Source organism: Entelurus aequoreus, linkage group LG10 (genome assembly GCF_033978785.1).
Source record: "Entelurus aequoreus isolate RoL-2023_Sb linkage group LG10, RoL_Eaeq_v1.1, whole genome shotgun sequence".
Lineage (NCBI taxonomy): Eukaryota > Metazoa > Chordata > Actinopteri > Syngnathiformes > Syngnathidae > Entelurus > Entelurus aequoreus.
Window position 1 is genome coordinate 20,659,097 of NC_084740.1, and position 22,431 is coordinate 20,681,527.

General features: G+C 38.9%; 2 protein-coding genes across 2 annotated transcripts; one reads left to right on the plus strand and one right to left on the minus strand.

The window, feature by feature from the left end:
* The first annotated feature begins 1,351 nt into the window (after positions 1-1,351).
* Positions 1,352-10,339, plus strand: LOC133659125 (signal recognition particle receptor subunit beta-like). Its single transcript, XM_062061859.1, has 7 exons — positions 1,352-1,366; positions 1,778-2,056; positions 2,131-2,208; positions 2,286-2,368; positions 4,949-5,085; positions 5,168-5,222; positions 9,715-10,339. Exons 1-7 carry the CDS (start codon positions 1,352-1,354, stop codon positions 9,923-9,925), a joined length of 858 nt encoding a protein of 285 aa, XP_061917843.1. The 3' UTR covers positions 9,926-10,339.
* LOC133658354 (WD repeat-containing protein 53-like) lies at positions 10,288-21,870 on the minus strand. The gene is made up of 3 exons (XM_062060276.1): positions 21,737-21,870; positions 16,500-16,983; positions 10,288-11,275 (listed from the first exon to the last, which is right to left on the minus strand). The coding sequence occupies exons 2-3, from the start codon at positions 16,980-16,982 to the stop codon at positions 10,676-10,678; spliced, it is 1,083 nt and encodes a 360-aa protein (XP_061916260.1). The 5' UTR covers position 16,983; positions 21,737-21,870; the 3' UTR covers positions 10,288-10,675.
* Positions 21,871-22,431: the final 561 nt, after the last annotated feature.

A 22,431-nucleotide genomic window follows, 5' to 3' on the forward strand; every position in this document is an offset into this window, starting at 1 on the left:
GTTAAAAGGGGTGTTTGTCTTTGAGGAATTAGGACCGGAAGCGAGCTCGATGCTAACTGAAGTGAAAGCCATCATGTATCCTCTAATTTAATTTAAGCACCTTCTTCTTTCTCCTTCCGTCTTTCTCAGGTACTTTCTCACAAGCAAAACTGTAAAACCGGTCTAATTTTACCACTTTAAACAAGTAAGTCAATATTACCTTGAGATAGGTCAACGATTGGCTGCAACATATTAATTCATTGTTATTTCTCAGCCTTTTTTCAAAAACCATACATCTAGGTCTGAATGAAAACACATGTTTTGTCATTAGGAACCATTTTTGTCTCACTTTTATGTTAATTTCAAGGAACTGAGATGATTATGAATATATTGTATATTTTATATAAAAATATACAAAATAATAATTAGAGATATTGTCGGCCGATAAATGCTTTAAAATGTAATATCAGAAATTATCGGTATCGTTTTTTTTATTATCGGTAAATCAACATAAAAAACACAAGATACACTTACAATTAGTGCACCAACCCAAAAAAAAACCCTCCCCATTCACAGAAAAGGGTTGTTTTTTTCTGTTATCAATATATATCAATACAGTCTGCAAGGGATACAGTCCGTAAGCACACATGATTGTGCATGCTGCTGGTCCACTAATAGTACTAACCTTTAACAGTTAATTTTACTCATTTTCATTCATTACTAGTTTCTATGTAACTGTTTTTATATTGTTTTACTTTCTTTTTTTATTCAAGAAAATGTTTTTAATTGATTTCTCTTATTTTATTAATTGTTTTAAAAAGGACCGTATCTTCACCATACCTGGTTGTCCAAATTAGGCATAATAATGTGTTAATTCCACGACTGTATATATCAGTATCGGTTGATATCGGTAATTAAGAGTTGGACAATATCGGCAAAAAGCCATTATCGGACATCCCTAATAAAAATATATCAGTATATATTATATACTGTATATATAATATGTAAATATTACATGTTATGTTTTATATTGCTACTACTTTAGTAGGAGCTTAAATATTCTAATTAGTTCATATGTTATATTTTATATTGCTACTACGGTACATTTTTAGTCTACTTTATACCTGCATTATCCCTTCCATTCTTTGTAACTTAGCTACTGTGTGGAACAATTTCACTTGTGGATCAATGAAGTTTGTCTAATCCAGTGTTTTTCAACCTTTTTTCAGCAAAGGCAAATTTTTTTCCATTTAAAAAGTCCAGGCGTTTCCTGTTTTGTTGGTATTTTCCTGTAGCAGTTTCATGTCTTCCTTTGAGTGTTATTCCCCGCACCTGCTTTGTTTTAGCAATCAAGACTATTTAAGTTGTGCGGATGCTATCCTTCTTGGTGTGGACGTTGTTGATTGTCATGTACGGATGTGGACGTGTAAGTCTTTGCTGTTGTCCAGCATCATGTCCTTGTTTACTTTGTAGCCAGTTCAGTTTTAGTTTGGTTCTGCATAGCCATCTCTAAGCTTCAATGCCTTTTATTTGTGGCACTGGCCTTTTGTTTATTTTTGGTTTAAAAATTAGATAAGTTTTTACCTGCACGCTGCCTCCCGCTGTGGGTTGCATATTGTGATCACGACAAACCATGTTCCCGACATCTACAGAGCAATTAGCTACCTGCTGCCACCTACTGATATGGAAGAGTATAACATGGTTACTCTGCCGAGCTCTAGACAGCACAGACACTCAACAACGGCACAATATTTGCGGATTATAATTACTGGTTTGCGAAAAATATTTTTGGACTTAGTCTTACACAAACTTTAATGATCCACAAGGGAAAATTGTTCCACACAGTTACAAAGGATGGAAAGGATCGTGCACGTGTTGTTGGTATTTTCCTGTAGCAGTTTCATGTCTTCCTTTGAGTGCTATTCCCCGCACCGGCTTTGTTTTAGAGCAATCAAGACTATTTAAGTTATTTCTCCTTCCAGTCTTTCTCAGGTACTTTCTCACAAGCAAAACTGTCCATAGTGCGGTGTTGCTGGTCGGGTTGTGTGACGCGGGCAAAACGCTGCTTTTCAGCCGGGTGAGTTGCCTGACTGTCATCATCACTCTGGATGCTTCCAAACATTCACATATTTCATATTGTGTTCCCCTTAGCTTTTGTCTGGAAAGTTTAAACAGACACAGACCTCCATTACTGACAGTAGTGCTCAATATAAAGCGAAAAATGACAGGGTAGGTTTTGTTTATCACAAAATGGAGTGTTTTTTCCCCCATGTACTTACCTGCATGTTGTTCTTTTCAATGACCAGGGAGCTACCTGGACTCTGATAGACCTGCCAGGTCATGATAGTCTGCGCCCACAGTATTTAGAGAAGTTCAAGTCAGCAGCCAGGTGAGAACAGACTACCAGTAACTGCATTGATACAAATATCAAATGCTATTTCCATCCACTTACTGCCACTTGTCCCTTTCGGGGTCACGGAGGGTGCTGGAGCCTATCTCAGCTGCATTCGGGCAGTAGGCGGGGTACACCCTGGACAAGCCGCCACCTCATCACAGGGCCAACACAGATAGATATACCTATGATGAAAATTACAGGCCTCTCTCATCTTTTTAAGTGGGAAAACTTGCACAATTGGTGACTGACTAAATACTTTTTGCCCCACTGTATTGGTAAATAATCTTAGAGAGTTCCACCCAAATTCCCCCTCAAAATGGTTTGAGTTTTGGGCAGACCCAAAACTTGTGGGTCTGGTCTCCTATCCACAGTGCTTTCAGCACAAATTAGTTTTTGTCTTGTTGAATTTGGAAATGTAAAAGTGTTTTAAAATGTCTCTTATTCACCTTCCTATTAAATTCCTTCCAAAGTGGAATGCTAGTCAATTTGTGACCATTTTCACAAATTTGCTCCCACTCTTGTTCCCCAGTCACAACATTCATCCCCAGTGCCCACTTCTCCCTCACACCAAGAGCACTCCCCGATTAAATTGATTGCAAATAGATATGACACTGTCTTTTCACATTTTCGTTCTTTTGAGGCACTTAAGAAAAAATATTTCAGATCCGTGCGTTGCCTTTTAATGAGAGGCCATTCTTTATGTGACATTAAATAGCTTCTTAGCTGCAAAAACCTAAAAAAGTAAATGTTCCTCTATTTATACTCTTGAACAAAATTGCAGCGACTCCAAAACGACCTGTCGAAGCATGGACTTGGTACGTGTCTTAACTAAGTTCCTGAATGCAATGTTGGGAATGGTTTAATCAAAATGCAGAGTTCACAATCATAAACTTGATGAGTTTGTCTATAGACTGCATGTAATTAAAGCGTCTATAGCATCCAATAAAGCAATCACGAAGCTTCCAAATAAGCAGTGTCCAATTAGGCGTCCAAAGCATTAAGCATCTAATAGCGTTAAAGCGATCAACAAAAATGATGGCTACCCAGCTCAGCTTCCTCCTCTCACCAATACTAAGTGCAATTAAAAACGCTCCTTTATAGTGACCGCAAGTAATGTCATGTGACACACTCTTCAATTCTGTGAATACGAATACAAACACACCATGTGACCTTTTATATACACATTTCTGGCTCCTACAAAAATCTTAAAACATTTGCATTGTTGATTATAACCCCATTATTTTGGATCAAATATGGAAGAAATGATACCAGATCCTGTGTCAGTTAAGGACTTGAATGATCCTATAGACAGAAATCCTAACTTGATGTTTCTCACTGACGTGACAAAAGAGGAAATAATCAAAATTGTGAATATATGTAAATCCCGGACCTAAACTGATTAAACGGGTTATACTTGTATAGCGCTTTTCTACCTTCAAGGTACTCAAAGCGCTTTGACACCATTTCCACATTCACCCATTCACACACACATTCACACACTGATGGCGGGAGCTGCCGTGCAAGGCACTTACCACGACCCATCAGAAGCAAGGGTGAAGTGTCTTGCTCAAGGACACAACGGACGTGTCTAGGTTGGTAGAAGGTGGGGATCGAACCAGGAACCCTCAGGTTGCTGGCACGGCCACTCTCCCGTGCCTTAAATTAAAACGGAATTGATATGGAAACAATAAAAAAGGTTAAGGAGATTTCAGAACTGTTAATGTATATCAGCATCTATCATTTCAAACAGGCAAATCACCAAACAAAATAAAAATAGCAAACGTTTTATCAAATCATAAGACTGGAGACAAACACCACCTGTTTCCTTCTGCAATGTTCTTAAATCACCAAAAACCTATTCAACAACAGATTGGACGAATTCATAAATATAAGTGTAACGCTCAGAGACAACCCACATGGATACAGAGCTAACATCTCAACTTCCATGTTGGAAATAATGGAAGAGATTACCAATGCAATAGATCAGTGGTTCTCCAAGTAGCACCTAAGAACATTTGACTCTCCAAGTACCACCATTTCGACCAACATTACAGTATTGTAGAAGGCCTAAGTATTCATTAAAAACAATTCAGAGGTTTTATTTAGCAAGTGTATTGTAACATTACACACAGTTTAAATATAGGAAAATAAAACTGTTACATTACAATATTTTAGGTGATTCTTTGACGTACCACTAGGCAGAGCCCGCATACAACTAGTGGGACCCATACCACAGTTTGAGAATCACAGCAATAGAGTGAAACAGTGTGCTGCTGCAGTGTTTATGGATCTAAAAATCTGTGCTAAAATCTTTATTTCCTGTCATTTGTGCTTGTGCAGATAATCATCCGGATGAGCAATCTTGGATTTGTAAGATCATTGTGATAAATGCAGCTGAGTCATTAAAACAACTGTGCAGCAGCTAAGAAATATATGATTTAATTGACTAACTCTTAAGATAGAGGGTTCTTCTTGTATATAGGTTATTACAGTATTTCTTGTGAAAAGAACATACACAATGTCATTTGTCTAAACCAAACTTCTCCCTCTATTCCTTTATCCGCATCTATGCAGAGCCATTGTCTTCGTGGTCGACAGCGCCATCTTTCAGAAGGAAGTGAGGGACGTGGCAGAGTTCCTGTATGTCTTGCTGACAGACACCGTGATATGTAGGAATACCCCGACTCTCTTGGTGGCATGCAACAAACAAGGTCAAACCATGCTCACTCACTATGCAATGCAAAAATACAATTTTGCAGCCAAAAATAAAACAATATTTTGGTCTTTTTATAGACGTCACCATGGCAAAATCTGCCAAACTGATTCAGCAACAGCTGGAAAAGGAAATGTGAGTGGCAACATTTTCTTTAAAGAGGACCTTTTTTGCAAAACCAACTTTTCTTACCAATTGGTATCTGTTTTGTGTATTTGAATCCTGCACAAGTCCCAAAAATTTCAAATGAAACCAGGGAGGCATGGCGTAGATATTTATAAAACAATCTTGCCTTCCCTCATATTAACGCCAAACGAGCCGTTTGGTATTCGCCCACAGGGGATATTTCCAGTAGTAAAGTATTTACCGAAAGCTTTGCATGAGTGTGCCATTGCAGTCCGATGTTGTAATCAATAAGTCCCTACATTTCCTCTGTCCTCTTGTTTTGGGGAAAACTGGCTCGTACATGCACATGCACCCCCGCTGTTGCTATTTCTAATACAAAGTAGCATATAGTTCTAACTTATGTTAGTAGACTCCTTATGGAAGCGCTAAAAACTACAAAATGGCTGATGAGGAGGCACGTAAATAAGACCGCCCACAAAACGGTGCACCTGATTAGGTTTGAAGATGGTCTGTAAAGCATCTATTCAAAGTTTTGACCAAATAACTACCATTAAATGTTATGTAGACCACAAAAAAGTGTTTTAAATATAGAAATAAAATCATAATAAGACCCTTTTAATTTAATGTCCAGGGGACATTTTGTGCTGTTCATTTATTTTCAAGCCATTTTGGCAGCATTGAAAGAATGTGTCATCAGAATGATCATCTGTCTAAATGGCAAAGCAAGACAACAACCCGTACACTTGTTCATGAAGACAAAAATGTAGTACAGTATTAAATACTGGTCAAATTGCAATTTTGGATTCCACATTTGCACTAGCAAGTGCAACATTTGTCCAGCAGATGGTACTACTTTTGCCCCATTCAAAGCATGTAGCCAAATTTCTCACCTTTTTTACTCTTTTCTGCACAGGTGCTTTGTTACGGAAATCCCCAAAATATAATTGTGTATTTTAAGTAGAGGTAGTTTGATTTGTCTTAATACATTTGTGAAAAAAATATTGATAAATATCGATATTATAGTTTTTGGGAAGCTTGACTTTTTCCACTTAGGACCAGTGTTGGGACTAACGCGTTACAAAGTAACGCATTACTGTAACGCCGTTAGTTTCGACGGTAACTAGTAATCTAACGCGTTATTTTTTATATTCAGTAACTCAGTTACCGTTACTGCATGATGCGTTACTGCGTTATTTTACGTTATTTTTTATGTAGTATTGGCTAGAAACTGAAGATCTGAGTGTGTTTTGTGGCAGCGCTGCGGTGGAAAATAAGAGGCGTACGTGCTTTGTGTGGGTGGGGGCGGGGAGGGACTCCCATACCGTAGTTGAGGAGCGCAGGGGGAGACGTTCCTTCGGGGCTAACAACCTTCACTTTACCCGGAAGTGGTCTTTACAGCTGAGGGTGAATGACGAGGCCGGCGGTTTGTTGCAACTTTGTGACTTTATTGGACGCAGCCCTCCACCAAGCTAGAGAGAGCACCTGCACGCACTCTCTGTTGCCGGTCACTCACTTCTCTCGCCCACTCACTCACTGACGTCATTCACCTCACACGCTGTCATATCTTAAAGGGCCACACACACGCACACACATAAACGCTACTATCATAACAACTAACAAGACATCAAGGCGAAGCCAAGAGTCGATTTTTTTAACAAGGAGAAATTCTCAATACTTTTCATTTGTCGAGCACAAAGAAAATAACATTTTGGTTAAATGTAAGTTGTGTCTTGGATCAAATATCCTATCTACTTCAAGTTCAAGTTAAAGTGCCATTATGTTGCAGCTATTTAAAATAGTTTTGTCAATTTGTTCTGGCCAGAAACAGATTGGCCTTTGAAACATATCTTTGTCTTTGTGTGTTGTATGTAGACCACATTGTTTGTGTGTTGTATGTAGACCACATTGTTTGTGTGTTGTATGTAGACCACATTGTTTGTGTGTTGTATGTAGACCACATTGTTTGTGTGTTGTATGTAGACCACATTGCTTAGCAGAGTTCAGTGATGCAAATGCATGTCAAGTTGATCAACACAATGTATTATTCTCCAGTGCAATAACAGTACTGAAATGAAGGCTAAAGGGCTTTAATGGGAGCTTTTAAAAAAAAGAAAAAAAGAAGTAACTAGTTACTTTTCAAAGTAACGCATTACTTTTTGGTGTAAGTAACTGAGTTAGTAACTGAGTTACTTTTGAAATGAAGTAACTAGTAACTATAACTCATTACTGGTTTTCAGTAACTAACCCAACACTGCTTAGGACCTTGTGATTCTTTTTGCAATTTGTATTATACTCTGACAGAGGAGGAACAAATGCATTAAAATAAGTGTTGCTGCAAATCGCTGACCCATGGAAGGCCAAATAATAATTAGGGGTGTCTCGATTTAATACCGACATCAGCGCTTTGAGAACTGGCCAATACTGATGTAATCTGATATGATATTAGGGCTGGGCGATATGGCCTTTTATTAATATCTGGATATTTTTAGGCCATGTCACGATACACGAGATATATCTGGATATTTTGCCTTAGCCTTGAATGAACACTTGATGCATATAATCACAGCAGTATGATGATTCTATGTGTCTACATTAAAACATTCTTCTTCATACTGCATTAATATATGCTCATTTTAAACTTTCATGCAAAGAGGGAAATCGCAATTAGCAAAAGTGTATTTATTAAACAGTTATTAAGCAATGGCACAAACATTCATGTCATTTCAAAACAGAAAGTGCAAGATGTTCAGAGACATTTTTAAAACAAGCTATTAGTGCACTTTTGTGCACAATGTCACTAAGATGGCATATCAAAACAACCTAAATTAAAGTGCACTTTTTGTACAGAACGCCACTAAAATAGTTTAAAACAAATAAAGTGCACTTTTGTGCATGATGTCACACAAGATATTTCAATAAGTGTCAAATAAAAATGAGCTGCATAATAGGAAATCAAATAGTGTATGTCTTTCGCTATGTGGTAGGTTCCTGCGGACGTTATCTCCTTTTGTTGTTGACTATTTGTTTCATACGCTGTTGATGTGGAAATGGCTGCTTGGGCATTTTGTGGGTGTGGCCGGAGATGTTGACATGCAGAGTTTCAAGCACTCTTCATTCTCTAGCGGGTGACTTTTCAAATGATGCTACATTAGTAGAGCTGCTACTTTTTGTAGCAACGCTTTTGCCGCATAATTGTTCAACATCTTCCCGCTTGAAGCCAAACCACCACCAGACGATGGACCCTATGCTGTTTTTCTTGGGAATTCATTCTTCCTTCATTTGTTACCAGATTCGCACCTTCTCTCTCTCGTATTACCACTGCACCGTTAGCATCACAGCTAACGTTACCATGTCGCTACCTGCCTGCGCCGCAGAGGGCGTTTGACGTTGCACACGTGACAGCATGTGACGTATGTAAGAAGGTGCGCTTGTTTTAAGTCTCTGTGAGAAGGAGAGACAAGAAAGAGTGGGAAACGCATGTAGGGTAATGCCCGCAGCTAAAAGCAACTGCGTGAGAACGTATACTCGAATATCACGATATAGTCATTTTCTATATCGCACAGAGACAAACACGCAATATATCGAGTATATCGATTATCGCACAGCCCTATATGATATCAGCACAAATACACATTTGTAATATTTTGTAATGTGGAATGTTAGATAAGGCTTGATCCAGTGAAATCAGTCAGATTAATGGTATGTAATAAAAACATTTATTAATAAATACGGGATCTGAGATTGGCTTGTGCAGCCCTTTTAGATACTTGTGATTAAGGGCTATATAAATAAAATTTGATTGATGATTGAATCATCTGGAAGGGACTTGCGCTGTCTTCAAACTGAAGTGGAGTGGTTATTTGTTTTTTTTGAGAGGACACAGTGGTCGCAGTAATTAAGTTAAGCTTACAACGCCGTAAATTGAATGATGCAAAAACGTTTGTTACTGGATACTTTCTATTTTGCTTCTAACTTGGAGACTTTGTATCTGGTAATAATATGCAACTAATATTATTTTATACTTGTTTATACTGACATATATGTTTCAGATGGCAATATTGTTCAATTAAGGGCAATTAGGAGCTATGTGTAGCTTGTGCTGTTGTGCAGGTACTAGCCTAATAGCTTACCATGTTTACCCTTCGTACACGACTATACTAAAACACAAGAAAATATTAAAAGTTGTGTGCTTATGGGAGGACATTTAGCTGTTAAATGGTTGTCCAGCTTTACGCAAGTAAACACGTTGCAAGATTGCTTGTATCGTACATTTTGCTGATATCGATATCAGCTCAGGACACTCCGTAATATCTACCATACACTCCCTAAAATATGTTTCCCCACATTGAACAACTGGGACATTTAATAGAATTGTCTCCCCTGGGAGGCGGAGTAGCCTAAAAAAAGTGTGTGGTATAAAATTCAACTTGCCATGTCAAATGCAAAAATGATTTGAATTTTCTACGATAAACAGAAAATCACTTGCCTTGTCCTTTCATAGGAACACGCTGCGGGTGACTCGCTCTGCAGCACTCAGCTCCCAGGATGGCTCTGCGGGTGGAAGCCTTTATCTTGGGAAGAAAGGCAAGGACTTTCAGTTCAGCCAGCTGCCAATGAAGGTGGAATTCATGGAGTGCAGTGGTCGTGGTAGCAAAGGTGAAGAGGGAGACGCTGACATCCAGAGCTTGGAGAGTAGCCTGGCTCAACTGTAAACATCTGTAAACTTCAAATGTGGACATCAGTCAGTATCCACTATCATCTCATCAAAGACCCTTGGGAATGAAACATGCAATCAAAGTCAAAATAAGACTAAACGTTTAATTAGCTAGAAGTATTGAGTGATTGCTCGCACTTCAAGATGAAAATAAGGCTCAATTAAATCATGTCTGTACACTCAGCTTGATTTGAAAAGTTTACAATTTCTTCAGTCACCTGACTCACCTGGACAGGAAGCTTTGTGCCTTTTTATAGCCCAACAATTGAATGTGTGTTGTTGTTAACATATTTGTAATTATAAAGCAATTTACTTCTGCAAAAGAAAGATTTTCTTGGTTGTTATAAAAAAATGAAGGTGAATTAAGATTGACTTTTGCTTTATTCTTGGCCAAAGAAATGTTCATTGTACAAATAAAGCAACAGTGCTAGTCAAAGATCCATTATATGATAAAAGCACTCTATTTTTAGGATGCTGCTGAAAAAATGTTGACTCCAAATATTCAAACTTGTGATGTCATTCATGGGCCGCCAGTTAAATAGCCGTTGACTAATGCATCCTGGGCCATGAACATGTCAAATAAGCAACGTCCTGTTTATCACAGAATTGCACGAGTCATTTGTTTTGTTTAGAGTGCATTTCCTGTTATGTGCGTTGGAGGAAAACGGTCAAACAGAAAGGAGACGGAGAAGAAAAAGACTGTATAGTCCAAGCACGCTTAAGTGGAAACTATATTGAATAGAGTGGTCTATAGATCAGACAGGGGGTAGACTGTCAGAGTGGAACTCTGATCTGCCACAAGTAAACTGGGCCTTCCTTTAAGCAAAGCAGGACATAGCCAGTTTATTTTGTCCCCGTGATCGATGTTCACTTTCGCTCCAGAATCTTTCTCTGCCTCACTCTTCTGTTGTGCCTCTGCTTTACCTTGCTCTTTTTTCTTTGCCTTGTACTTCCCCTTTTTGTGTGAAGCGGCCGCCCCCTCTGGTGTTAGCACGGGGTGTTTGCTGATGTCCCACAGAGACACATGCCCGTCATTCCCTCCAGTGGCCAGCCAGTAAGGATGGGAGAAGAAATTGACAAAGTGGGCTTGAGAGGCTCCCTGACAGTGTGCCTTGAACGCCCCCTGCTGCTCCAGTTTGGAGCCGCTGCCCACACGCAGCAGGTGCACGCGCCCGTCCTCTGCGGCACACGCCAAAATGTTTCCACAGCCGGCCACAGTCACACAGTGGGCCAGCGGCGGGTTAAAAAGCTGACCGGGACGCTGCTGATGGTCATCTTCCTCCTCTGCTATGTCCTGGAGGTTGAGGGTCCAAAGGGGGCGTGACTTTTGCAGACTCCACAGCATCACCTAAAAGGCGAAGATCACAACATAAGTTAGGCTCAGAAGTTGTTTTTTTGCGGGGGGGGGGTTTGATCTAAAACAGTTGAAGTAGTGATTGAATTTCTTTCAAACAACTTTCAGCTCTGAGGGATTTCACCTTTTTGAAGGTTGATTGGCAACACTAAATGGTCCCTAGTGTGTGAATGTTGTCTGTCTATCTGTGTTGGCCCTGTGATGAGGTGGCGACTTGTCAAGGGTGTACCCCGTCTACCGCCCGAATGCACCCCCCGCGACCCCGAAAGGGACAAGCGGTAGAAAATGGATGGATAGATGGACCTTGAAACCCAACTTTTCCACTACAGGTATGTTCGGGAGTCGGGACCCACTCAAATATTAACACTGAATTATTAAAGGCCTACTGAAATGATTTTTTTTTATTTAAACGGGGATAGCAGATCCATTCTATGTGTCATACTTGATCATTTCGCGATATTGCCATATTTTTGCTGAAAGGATTTAGTATAGAACGACGACGATAAAGTCCGCAACTTTTGGTCTCTGATAAAAAAAAAGCCTTGCCCCTACCGGAAGTAGCGTGACGACACCGGAGGAAGGACTGCTCATATTTTCCTATTTTTTACATCAGCAGCGAGAGAGATTCGGACTGAGAAAGCGACGATTACCCCATTAATTTGAGCGAGGATGAAAGATTTGTGGATGAGGAACGTTAGAGTGAAGGACTAGAATGCAGTGCAAGACATATCTTTTTTCGCTCTGACCGTAACTTAGGTACAAGCTGGCTCATTGGATTCCACACACTCTCCTTTTTCTATTGTGGATCACGGATTTGTATTTTAAACCACCTCGGATACTATATCCTCTTGAAAATGAGAGTCGAGAACACGAAATGGACATTCACAGTGACTTTTATCTCCACGACAATACATCGACGAAACACTTTAGCTACGGAGCTAACGTGATAGCATCGGGCTTAACTGCATATAGAAACAAAATGAATAAATCCCTGACTGGAAGGATAGGCAAAAGATCAACAATACTATTAAACCAGGGACATGTAAATACACGGTTAATGCTTTCCAGCCTGGCGAAGCTTAAAAATGCTGTTGCTAACGACACCATTGAAGCTAACTTAGCTACGGAGCTAACGTGATAGCATCGTGCTTAACTGCATATAGAAACAAAATAAATAAATCCCTGACTGGAAGGATAGACAGAAGATCAACAATACTATTAAACCAGGGACATGTAAATACACGGTTAATGCTTTCCAGCTTGGCGAAGCTTAAAAATGCTGTTGCTAACGACGCCATTGAAGCTAACTTAGTAACGGGACCTCACAGAGCTATGATAAAAACATTAGCTATCCACCTAAGCCAGCCAGCCCTCATCTGCTCATCAACACCCGTGCTCACCTGTGTTCCAGCGATCGACGGAAGGACGAAGGACTTCACCACGATCATCCATGCGGTCGGCGGCTAGCGCGTCTGCTATCCGAGTCAAAGTCTTCCTGGTTGTGTTGCTACAGCTAGCCGCTAATACACTGATCCCACCTACAACTTTCTTCTTTGCAGTCTTCATTGGTCATTAAACAAATTGCAAAAGATTCACCAACACAGATGTCCAGAATACTGTGGAATTATGAGATGAAAACAGAGCTATTTTGTATTGTATTCAATGGGGTACCGATACGTCATCATCCAAAGACGTTTTCAACCGGAAGTTTAGCGGGAAATTTAAAATTGCACTTTATAAGTTAACCCGGCCGTATTGGCATGTGTTGCAATGTTAAGATTTCATCATTGATATATAAACTATCAGACTGCGTTGTCGGTAGTAGTGGGTTTCAGTATGCCTTTAATTTTACTCTTGATTTCAATCGTATTCAATAACTAGATGAGGCAATTCCTGAAAGAATTGCGTGTGAATGCTCTAATGCTGAAGTTGAACTGAAATCCTGGAATTTTTTTGGAATTGTTGAAGTAGATCACACAATCCTGAAGATGTTGAATATTTTCAAGTTGGAACAGTTTGAATCAGATGAAAAATTTGGGAGTTGTAGAACTTTGAAGAATGTCCCATTGATTTCAATTTAAATTTCCCAAAAAATTGGGAATTTCGGGAAAAGCGGGAATTTTTTTGAAAATGGTAAAAAACTTGAATGGTCTGAATGGGTTAAAATGGTTGGTGTTGGAATTGTTCAAATCAGGCGAGAAATGTTGAATTAGTAACATGTTGAATTGAGAAATGGTATTACGGAATACCTGGAATTTTGGAAACAAACGGGAATTTTTCCAGTTGAAAAAACAACTTTGTTTTTTGTCCTGATTAAGAGGAATGTTTTGACGGTAGAACGGTTGAAATGCGTTGAGAAATGTGGAAGGAGTTCGCCTGAATAAAGGGTTTGGTAAAAACTGGAATTTTGGGAATTCCTGGAATTTTGTTGAACTTGAAAAAAAATTATAGTTTGAATATGCAGGATGAGTGGAATATGTCAAAGGTAGAATGGTTTGAATCGGTTGATAAATGTGGAAATGGTGGATGTTTGAAAAATGGCCAATTCATTTTGAATGGGAAAAATGTCCCGGAAAACCTGGAATTCTGGGATATCTGGGAATTTGTCAAAGAAAAAGCCCACGATTCCCAAATATACTGAACAGTTTGAAGTTGGAACGGTTTGAATCGGGTGAAAAATGTGGAAGGTAGAGTGCGCCAAAATCTGGAGAAGAAAAATAAGTAGTTGAATAATAAATAGATGAATTTTGGTGTAGAAAACCATATGTGTGAATGTTTGGAGCATTCACACAATTATATCTAAAATACTGACAGTTTAACAAGCTAAACCTAGATTACCCAATCATAAAATGAATTCTTACTAAATGAACGTTTCTTAAATGAAATGTGGACACAATTTAAGTGCAAATTCTTATACAGCTTTACATCGTTAGTCATAATTTTTGCACTTAAGAAATGTCTTCTGTTTGATATTGTCATAATGACCACAAGAGGTGAGAAAGTATAATACAACAGAGTATGCTGAGGCCCATACTGGCCACAGCAGAGAAACTGATGTTTTTGGGTGCTCCTATGGTTAAGAAACACTGATTCAAAGGAATTACAGCCATTTAACAAATTAATATTTGTAAATAAACTAACATTTAATCACTGGATGTTGGGAGTTCAAAAGTTGCAAGGCCATATTTGGCAGATGTGGTATGTATTTGATTCTAAGCTTTTCCTTCAATAGTTCTACAAACCCCGTTTCCATATGAGTTGGGAAATTGTGTTAGATGTAAATATGAATGGAATACAATGATTTGCAAATCCTTTTCAACCCATATTCAGTTGAATGCACTACAAAGACAACATATTTGATGTTCAAACTCATAAACTTTATTTTTTTTTTGCAAATAATAATTAACTTAGAATTTTAAGGCTGCAACACATGCCAAAGTAGTTGGGAAAGGGCATGTTCACCACTGTGTTACATGGCCTTTCCTTTTAACAACACTCAGTAAACGTTTGGGAACTGAGGAGACACATTTTTGAAGCTTCTCAGGTGGAATTCTTTCCCATTCTTGCTTGATGTACAGCTTAAGTTGTTCAACAGTCCGGGGTCTCCGTTGTGGTATTTTAGGCTTCATAATGCGCCACACATTTTCAATGGGAGACAGGTCTGGACTACAGGCAGGCCAGTCTAGTACCCGCACTCTTTTACTATGAAGCCACGTTGATGTAACACGTGGCTTGGCATTGTCTTAATAATAATAATAATAATAATAATAATGGATTAGATTTATATAGCACTTTTCTAGACACTCAAAGCACTTCACAGAGAAGTGAGAACCCATCATTCATTCACACTTGGTGGTGGTAAGCTACTTTCGTAGCCACAGCTGCCCTGGGGTAGACTGACGGAAGCGTGGCTGCCAATTTGCACCTCAACCCCTCCGACCACCACCTATCATTCATTCACCGGTGTGAGCGGCACCGGGGGAAAGGGTGAAGTGTCTTGCCCAAGGACACAACGGCAGCGATTTTGGATGGCAAGAGGCGGGGAGCGAACCTGCAACCCTCAGGTTTCTGGCATGGTTGCTCTACCCACTACGCCATACCGCCCCCTGCTGAAATAAGCAGGGGTGTCCATGGTAACGTTGCTTGGATGGCAACATATGTTGCTCCAAAACCTGTATGTACCTTTCAACATTAATGGCGCCTTCACAGATGTGTAAGTTACCCATGTCTTGGGCACTAATACACCCCCATACCATCACAGATGCTGGCTTTTCAACTTTGCGCCTATAACAATCCGGATGTTTTTTTTCCTCTTTGGTCCGGAGGACACGACGTCCACAGTTTCCAAAAACAATTTGAAATGTGGACTCGTCAGACCACAGAACACTTTTCCACTTTGTATCAGTCCATCATAGATGAGCTCAGGCCCAGCGAAGACGACGGCGTTTCTGGGTGTGGTTGATAAACGGTTTTTCGCCTTGCATAGGAGAGTTTTAACTTGCACTTACAGATGTAGCGACCAACTGTAGTTACTGACAGTGGGTTTCTGAAGTGTTCCTGAGCCCATGTGGGGATATCCTTTACACTGATGTAGCTTGTTTATGCAGTACAGCCTGAGGGATCGAAGGTCACAGGCTTGGCTGCTTACGTGCAGTGATTTCTCCTGATTCTCTGAACCCTTTGATGATATTACGGACCGTAGATGGTGAAATCCCTAAATTCCTTGCAATAGCTGGTTGAGAAAGGTTTTTCTTAAACTGTTCAACAATTTGCTCACGCATTTGTTGACAAAGTGGTGACCCTCGCCCCATCCTTGTTTGTGAATGACTGAGCATTTCATGGAATCTACTTTTATACCCAATCATGGCACCCACCTGTTTCCAATTTGCCTGTTCACCTGTGGGATGTTCCAAATAAATGTTTGATGAGCATTCCTCAACTTTATCAGTATGTATTGCCACCTTTCCCAACTTCTTTGTCACGTGTTGCTGGCATCAAATTCTAAAGTTAATGATTATTTGCAAAAAAAAAAAAGTTTATCAGTTTGAACATCAAATATGTTGTCTTTGTAGCATATTCAACTGAATATGGGTTGAAAATGATTTGCAAATCATTGTATTCCGTTTATATTTACATCTAACACAATTTCCCAACTCATATGGAAACAGGGTTTGTACTTTTGAACAGTTTGAATATGAGAGTTCCTTCCTCCTCTGACCTGCATGTCCAGTCCAGCAGACACCAGGTTGTTGGGCCTGAGAGGCCGAAAAGCCACAGAGGAGCAGATGTTAGTGTGCCTGCGGAGAATCCTGCACACTTTCTTCCCAGGAAGCTCCAGTATCCTGACAGCCCCGGAGTCGTCAGCCACGGCCAAAGCCGAAGCCGTCTCGTTCAACGCCAGACAGTTGATCTCCTCCTCTCCGGCGCCGCCAAACTCCTCCACGGCGCCCTTTAGGTTTCGGGAATCAAGCGTGCTCACGACGTCACCGTGCGAGGCGTAAAGTAGGCCTGCGGGAGAAAACACCACGCTGGTGCAGTCATCGTCACCTGAGAGCTTGAGGTTGCCTACGACGTTTCCTTCTTGGCTCCAAACAGCAACCTCGCCGCTCTCTGAGCCTGAAGCAACAAATCCCTCGGCGCCTGGAGACGTGCCGACACACAAAATGGGCGTCGAGTGTCCTTCACGCCACTGCTTGGCCATGCTGAGTTAGAGAAAAAGGAATATAAGTACAATCTGGAAATCATTTGATATAAACTTACGAGTATTAGGGCAATACTGAAATAAATGAGGATAAAGTAAAAAATATTGCTATTATAGTACTAGAATTTAGAATATGATAGTATATATCTGATAGTATATATCTGTATCATGAATCAATTTGGGTGGACCCCGACTTAAACAAGTCGAAAAACTTATTCGGGTGTTACCATTTAGTGGTCAATTGTACGGAATATGTACTTCACTGTGCAACCTACTAATAAAAGTCTCAATCAATCAAAATAGAAAAGTCGTAATTGTAAGAAAATGTTACATGTGTCAATATTTGGGAGCATCAATGCCATTAAAGTATGAGCAGTTTAATGTTAGTTAGTTTATTATTTCTTCAGTCAGTGGTCAGCAAAATAAACAAACAGTTGTACATTCATAAATTGAAAATGTGCAGACCGAAAGGGTTTAGGCTGAAGTTGAACACTTATTGCGCCTAACCCTATAAACAATGTCAAATACAAGATGAGCTTCCTAGAAATATGAAATTTCCTTTGCACAACATATTATAAATACACCTTGTACACAACATAAACACTGTTCAATTATATACACAGTAAATACATGTGAAATATCCTTGTACACGTGTTAGTTAAACCTTTGTACCAATTATATACTATATACAAACAATTATACTTCCATTATTATTTATATCCCTCATTTAGTTTGTAATTAACAATGATCATAGTATTAACTACAGTGTTGATTCAAGAGTGATATATTTTTCCAAGACATTAGTCTTAAAGTGTTTTTTAAATGTGTGAATGTAACTGGAACATTTGAAGGAATCATCCAAGCTGTTCCACAGATGAACCCCCCGACAGAAACATCTACTTTTTAAGCTCCTTCTTATGTTTGCATTCTGAAAGACAGCTAAATGTCATTGTATATCAAATGTTGTATTAAATGCAGAGGTATGGTGTCAGAGGTCTTGCTCATGATTGGTTGAAAAGTGATCTTGGTGGCAGAGAACAGTATGTGCATATCAACAATGTAGATTCAGATACAAAGATTATAACATATGGAGTACCCCAAGGTTCTGTACCGGGACCAACATTGTTTATATTGTATATTAATGATATCTGTAAAGTCTTTAAAAAAACTCAACAGTATTCTCTTTGCTGATGATACAAGCCTGGACTGTTCTGGGCAAGACCTTGGCCAGCTCCTAGAGACTGTAGAGAGTGAACTCCACATACTAAAGCAATGGTTTGATGCCAATAAACTATCAATCAACCTAAATAAAACAAAATACATCATTTTTGGAAATAGGAAAAATAACATACAGTGTCACATAAGAATTGAGGATATGGAGATAGAAAGGGTGTATTCAACAACATTTTTGGGAATCTATGTAGATGACAAATTGAATTGGAAACTGCACATAAATATACTCAAGACAAAGATGGCAAAAATTATTGCTATGTTAAATCAAATTAAAATCTCTGTAAATCAAAAGGCTTTTAACATGTTATATAATTATTTCGTACTCCCATATCTTAATTATTGTGTTGAAATCTGGGGGAAACAATTACAAACCAAACATCAACTCTGTTCTTACTTCAAAAGAAATCCATTAAAATTGTAAATTACGCAGATTATCATGACCATACCAATGATCTGTTTATTTAATTAAAAACTTTTAAACTGCACGATCTTGTTGACCTCAACACTGCTATTGTGACGTACAAAGCTCATAACCACATGCTGCCTGGGTGTCTACAGGAGAGGTTCAAACCCAGGGAGAGTCCCTATGACCTCAGAGGTTCAGCTGTCTTTCAGAAAGCAAACATAAGAAGGAGCTTAAAAAGTAGATGTTTCTGTCAGGGGGGTTCATCTGTGGAACAGCTTGGATCATTCCTTTAAATGTTACAGTTCCATTCACACATTTAAAAAACACTTTAAGACCAATGTCTTGGAAAAATATATCACTCTTGAATCAACACAGTAGTTAATACTATGATCAATGTTAATTACAAACTAAATGTGGGATATAAATAATAATGGAAGTAGAATTGTTTGTATATAGTATATTATTGGTATAAATGTTTAACCAACACATGTACAAGGATATTTTACATGTCTTTACTGTGTATATATTTGAACAGTGTTTATGTTGTGTAAAGAAAATGTTATATTTCTAGGAAGCTCATCTTGTATGTGACATTGTTTATAGGGTTAGGCCAAATAAGTGTTTAACTTCAGCCTAAACCCTTTCGCTCTGTAACATTGTCAATTTATGAATGTACAACTGTTCGTTTATGTAAAACTGTTTGTTTATTTTGTTGACCACTGACCGAAGAAATAATAAACCAAACTAAACTCTTAGTATGAACATGCTACCGTGAAACAAACGTTTAGCAAATTGGATGTTGGTCTATGCCAGTGTTTTTCAACCAGTGTACTAGTGTGCCGTGAGATACAGTCTGGTGTGCCGTGGGAGATGATCTAATTTAACCTATTTGGGTTAAAAATAGAGATGCAGGCCGATATTATCGGCCGATAAATGCTTTAAAATGTAATATCGGAAATTATCGGTATAGTTTTTTATTAATTATCGGTATCGTTTTTTAAATTGTTTTATTCAATCAACATAAAACACAAGATACACTTACAATTAGTGCACCAACCCAAAAAACCTCCCTCCCCCATTTACACTCATTCACACAAAAGGGTTGCTTCTTTCTGTTATTAATATTCTGGTTCCTACATTATATATCCATATATATCAATACAGTCTGCAAGGGATACACATGATTGTGCGTGCTGCTGGCCCACTAATAGTACTAACCTTTAACAGTTAATTTTACAAATTTTCATTAATTACTAGTTTCTATGTAACTTTTTTTATATTGTTTTTTCTTTTTTATTCAATAAAATGTTTTAAATGTATTTATCTTATTAATTTTTTTTAAAAGGACTTTATCTTCACCATACCTGGTTGTCCAAATTAGGCATAATAATGTGTTAATTCCACGACTGTATATATCGTATCGGTTGGTATCGGTAATTAAGAGTTGGACAATATCGGAATATCGGATATCGGCAAAATGCCATTATCGGACATCCCTAGTTAAAAATATTTTTTGCAAACCAGTAATTATAGTCTGCAAAATATGTGTTGTTGTGGAGTGTCTGTGCTGTCCAGAGCTCGGCAGAGTAACGGTGTAATACTCTTCCATATCAGTAGGTGGCAGCCGGTGGCTAATTGCTTTGTAGATGTAGGAAAGAGCGGGAGGCAGCGTGCAGGTAAAAAGGTGTCTAATGCTTAAACCAAAAAATAAACAAAAGGTGAGCGCCCCTAAGAAAAGGCATTGAAGCTTAGGGAAGGCGATGCAGAACGAAACTAAAACTGAACTGGCTACAAAGTAAACAAAAACAGAATGCTGGACGACAGCAAAGACTTACAGTGTGTCTCCGTACATGACATGACAATCAACAATGTCCCCACAAAGAAGGATAGCGTCCACACAACTGAAATAGTCTTGGTTGCCAATGCAAAGCAGGTCAGGCGATGGCACTCAAAGGAAGACGTGAAGATGCTACAGGAAAACAACAACAAAACAGGAAGACCCACCAAAATAACAGCGCAAGACAGGAACTAAAGCACTACACACAGGAAAACAACAAACTAAAAAAAAAAAAAAAAAGACAACCTGGTGGAGTTTCATTTTTTAATGTTTCTGCTGGTGGTGTGCCTCTGTATTTTTTCAAGGCTCAAAAAAGGTTGAAAAACACTGGATTAGTCAATACCCTCCGGCTAGTATGGTGTTTATTTTTAGTCCCTTGATGGATAAACTAGCAGCTAATTGTGTATCCGTGTAGCGAAGTAATAATAATAATCCCATCTATTACGGAAAATAAACTGCATTCCCTAATATCTTAAATATCATTATCAAGTATAAATATCAATTATTGTTAAGTATCATTATGAAGGTATTATCAGGGGTGTGCCGTCAAAACTGAACTGGCTACAAAGTAAACAAAAACAGAATGCTGGACGACAGCAAAGACTTACTGTAGAGCAAAGACGGCGTCCACAATGTACATCCGAACATGACTTGACAATCAACAATGTCCCCACAAAGAAGGATAAAAACAACTGAAATATTCTTGATTGCTAAAACAAAGTAGATGCAGGAAATATCCCTCAAAGGAAGACATGAAACTGCTACAGGAAAATACCAAAAAAAGAGAAAAAGCCACCAAAATAGGAGCGCAATACAAGAAGTAAAACACTACACACAGGAAAACAGCAAACAAGTCCAAATAAGTCAGGGTGTGATGTGACAGGTGGTGACAGTACACCTACTTTGAGACAAGAGCTATATTGATGCATGCTTGGTTATGCTTTAAAGTCATATCCAACAATTGCGACAACAACTTTTTACTGTCAACTGAGTTTAGTTTTTTAATAATTTCTGCTGGTGGTGTGCCTCCGCATTTTTTCAACGTAAAAAATGTGCCTGGACTCAAAAAAGATTGAAAAACACAACATACTTTATCCCTATTTGAGGTTGGTCTACTTTTAAACTAGACGTCGTGGTAGTCTGGTAAAGCAAGACAGAGATTGGCACATTCGAAGTTATTGAATTTAAATCGAAACAAAGTATACATCTTTCGAAGCACTGCAATGTAGACAAATTGGTCTGGTCGCTGGGCTAAAAACATTATTTCCTTGTACTTACGTGAAACAACCACCTAAAAGGTGCTCTCACGATGAATTAATATCCTTGTGTCTTCATACCTAATAATCTTGTGTGTAGCTGCGTTTATATATTAACCGCCATGTTTTACAGAGAGCTAGCTAGCCAGCGACCATGTGGACATCCGTCGCGGTTTGATGACGTCAGGCAAAAGTAGACGCAGCATTGGCTGCTGTGACGCGAGAAATTTGGCCGCCATCTTGAAGTGGTGATGAGGAGCCGGCGAGCAGCCTAAACTGACAGTTGACAGGTAGAAAACAAAGATGCTAAACTGACAGTTGACAGGTAGAACGTGGACCCCGACTTAAACAAGTTGAAAAACTTATTCGGGTGTTACCATTTAGTGGTCAATTGTACGGAATATGTACTTCACTGTGCAATCTACTAATAAAAGTTTCAATCAATCAAAAAAGAAAACATAGATGCTAAACTGACAGTTGATGGGTAGAAAACAAATATGCTAAACTGACAGTTTACAGGTAGTAAACAAAGATGCTAAACTGACAGTTGACGGGTAGAAAACAAAGATGCTAAACTGACAGTTGACAGGTAGTAAACAAAGATGCTAAACTGACAGTTGACAGGTAGAAAACAAAGATGCTAAACTGACAGTTGACAGGTAGAAAACAAAGATGCTAAACTGACAGTTGACAGGTAGAAAACAAAGATGCTAAACT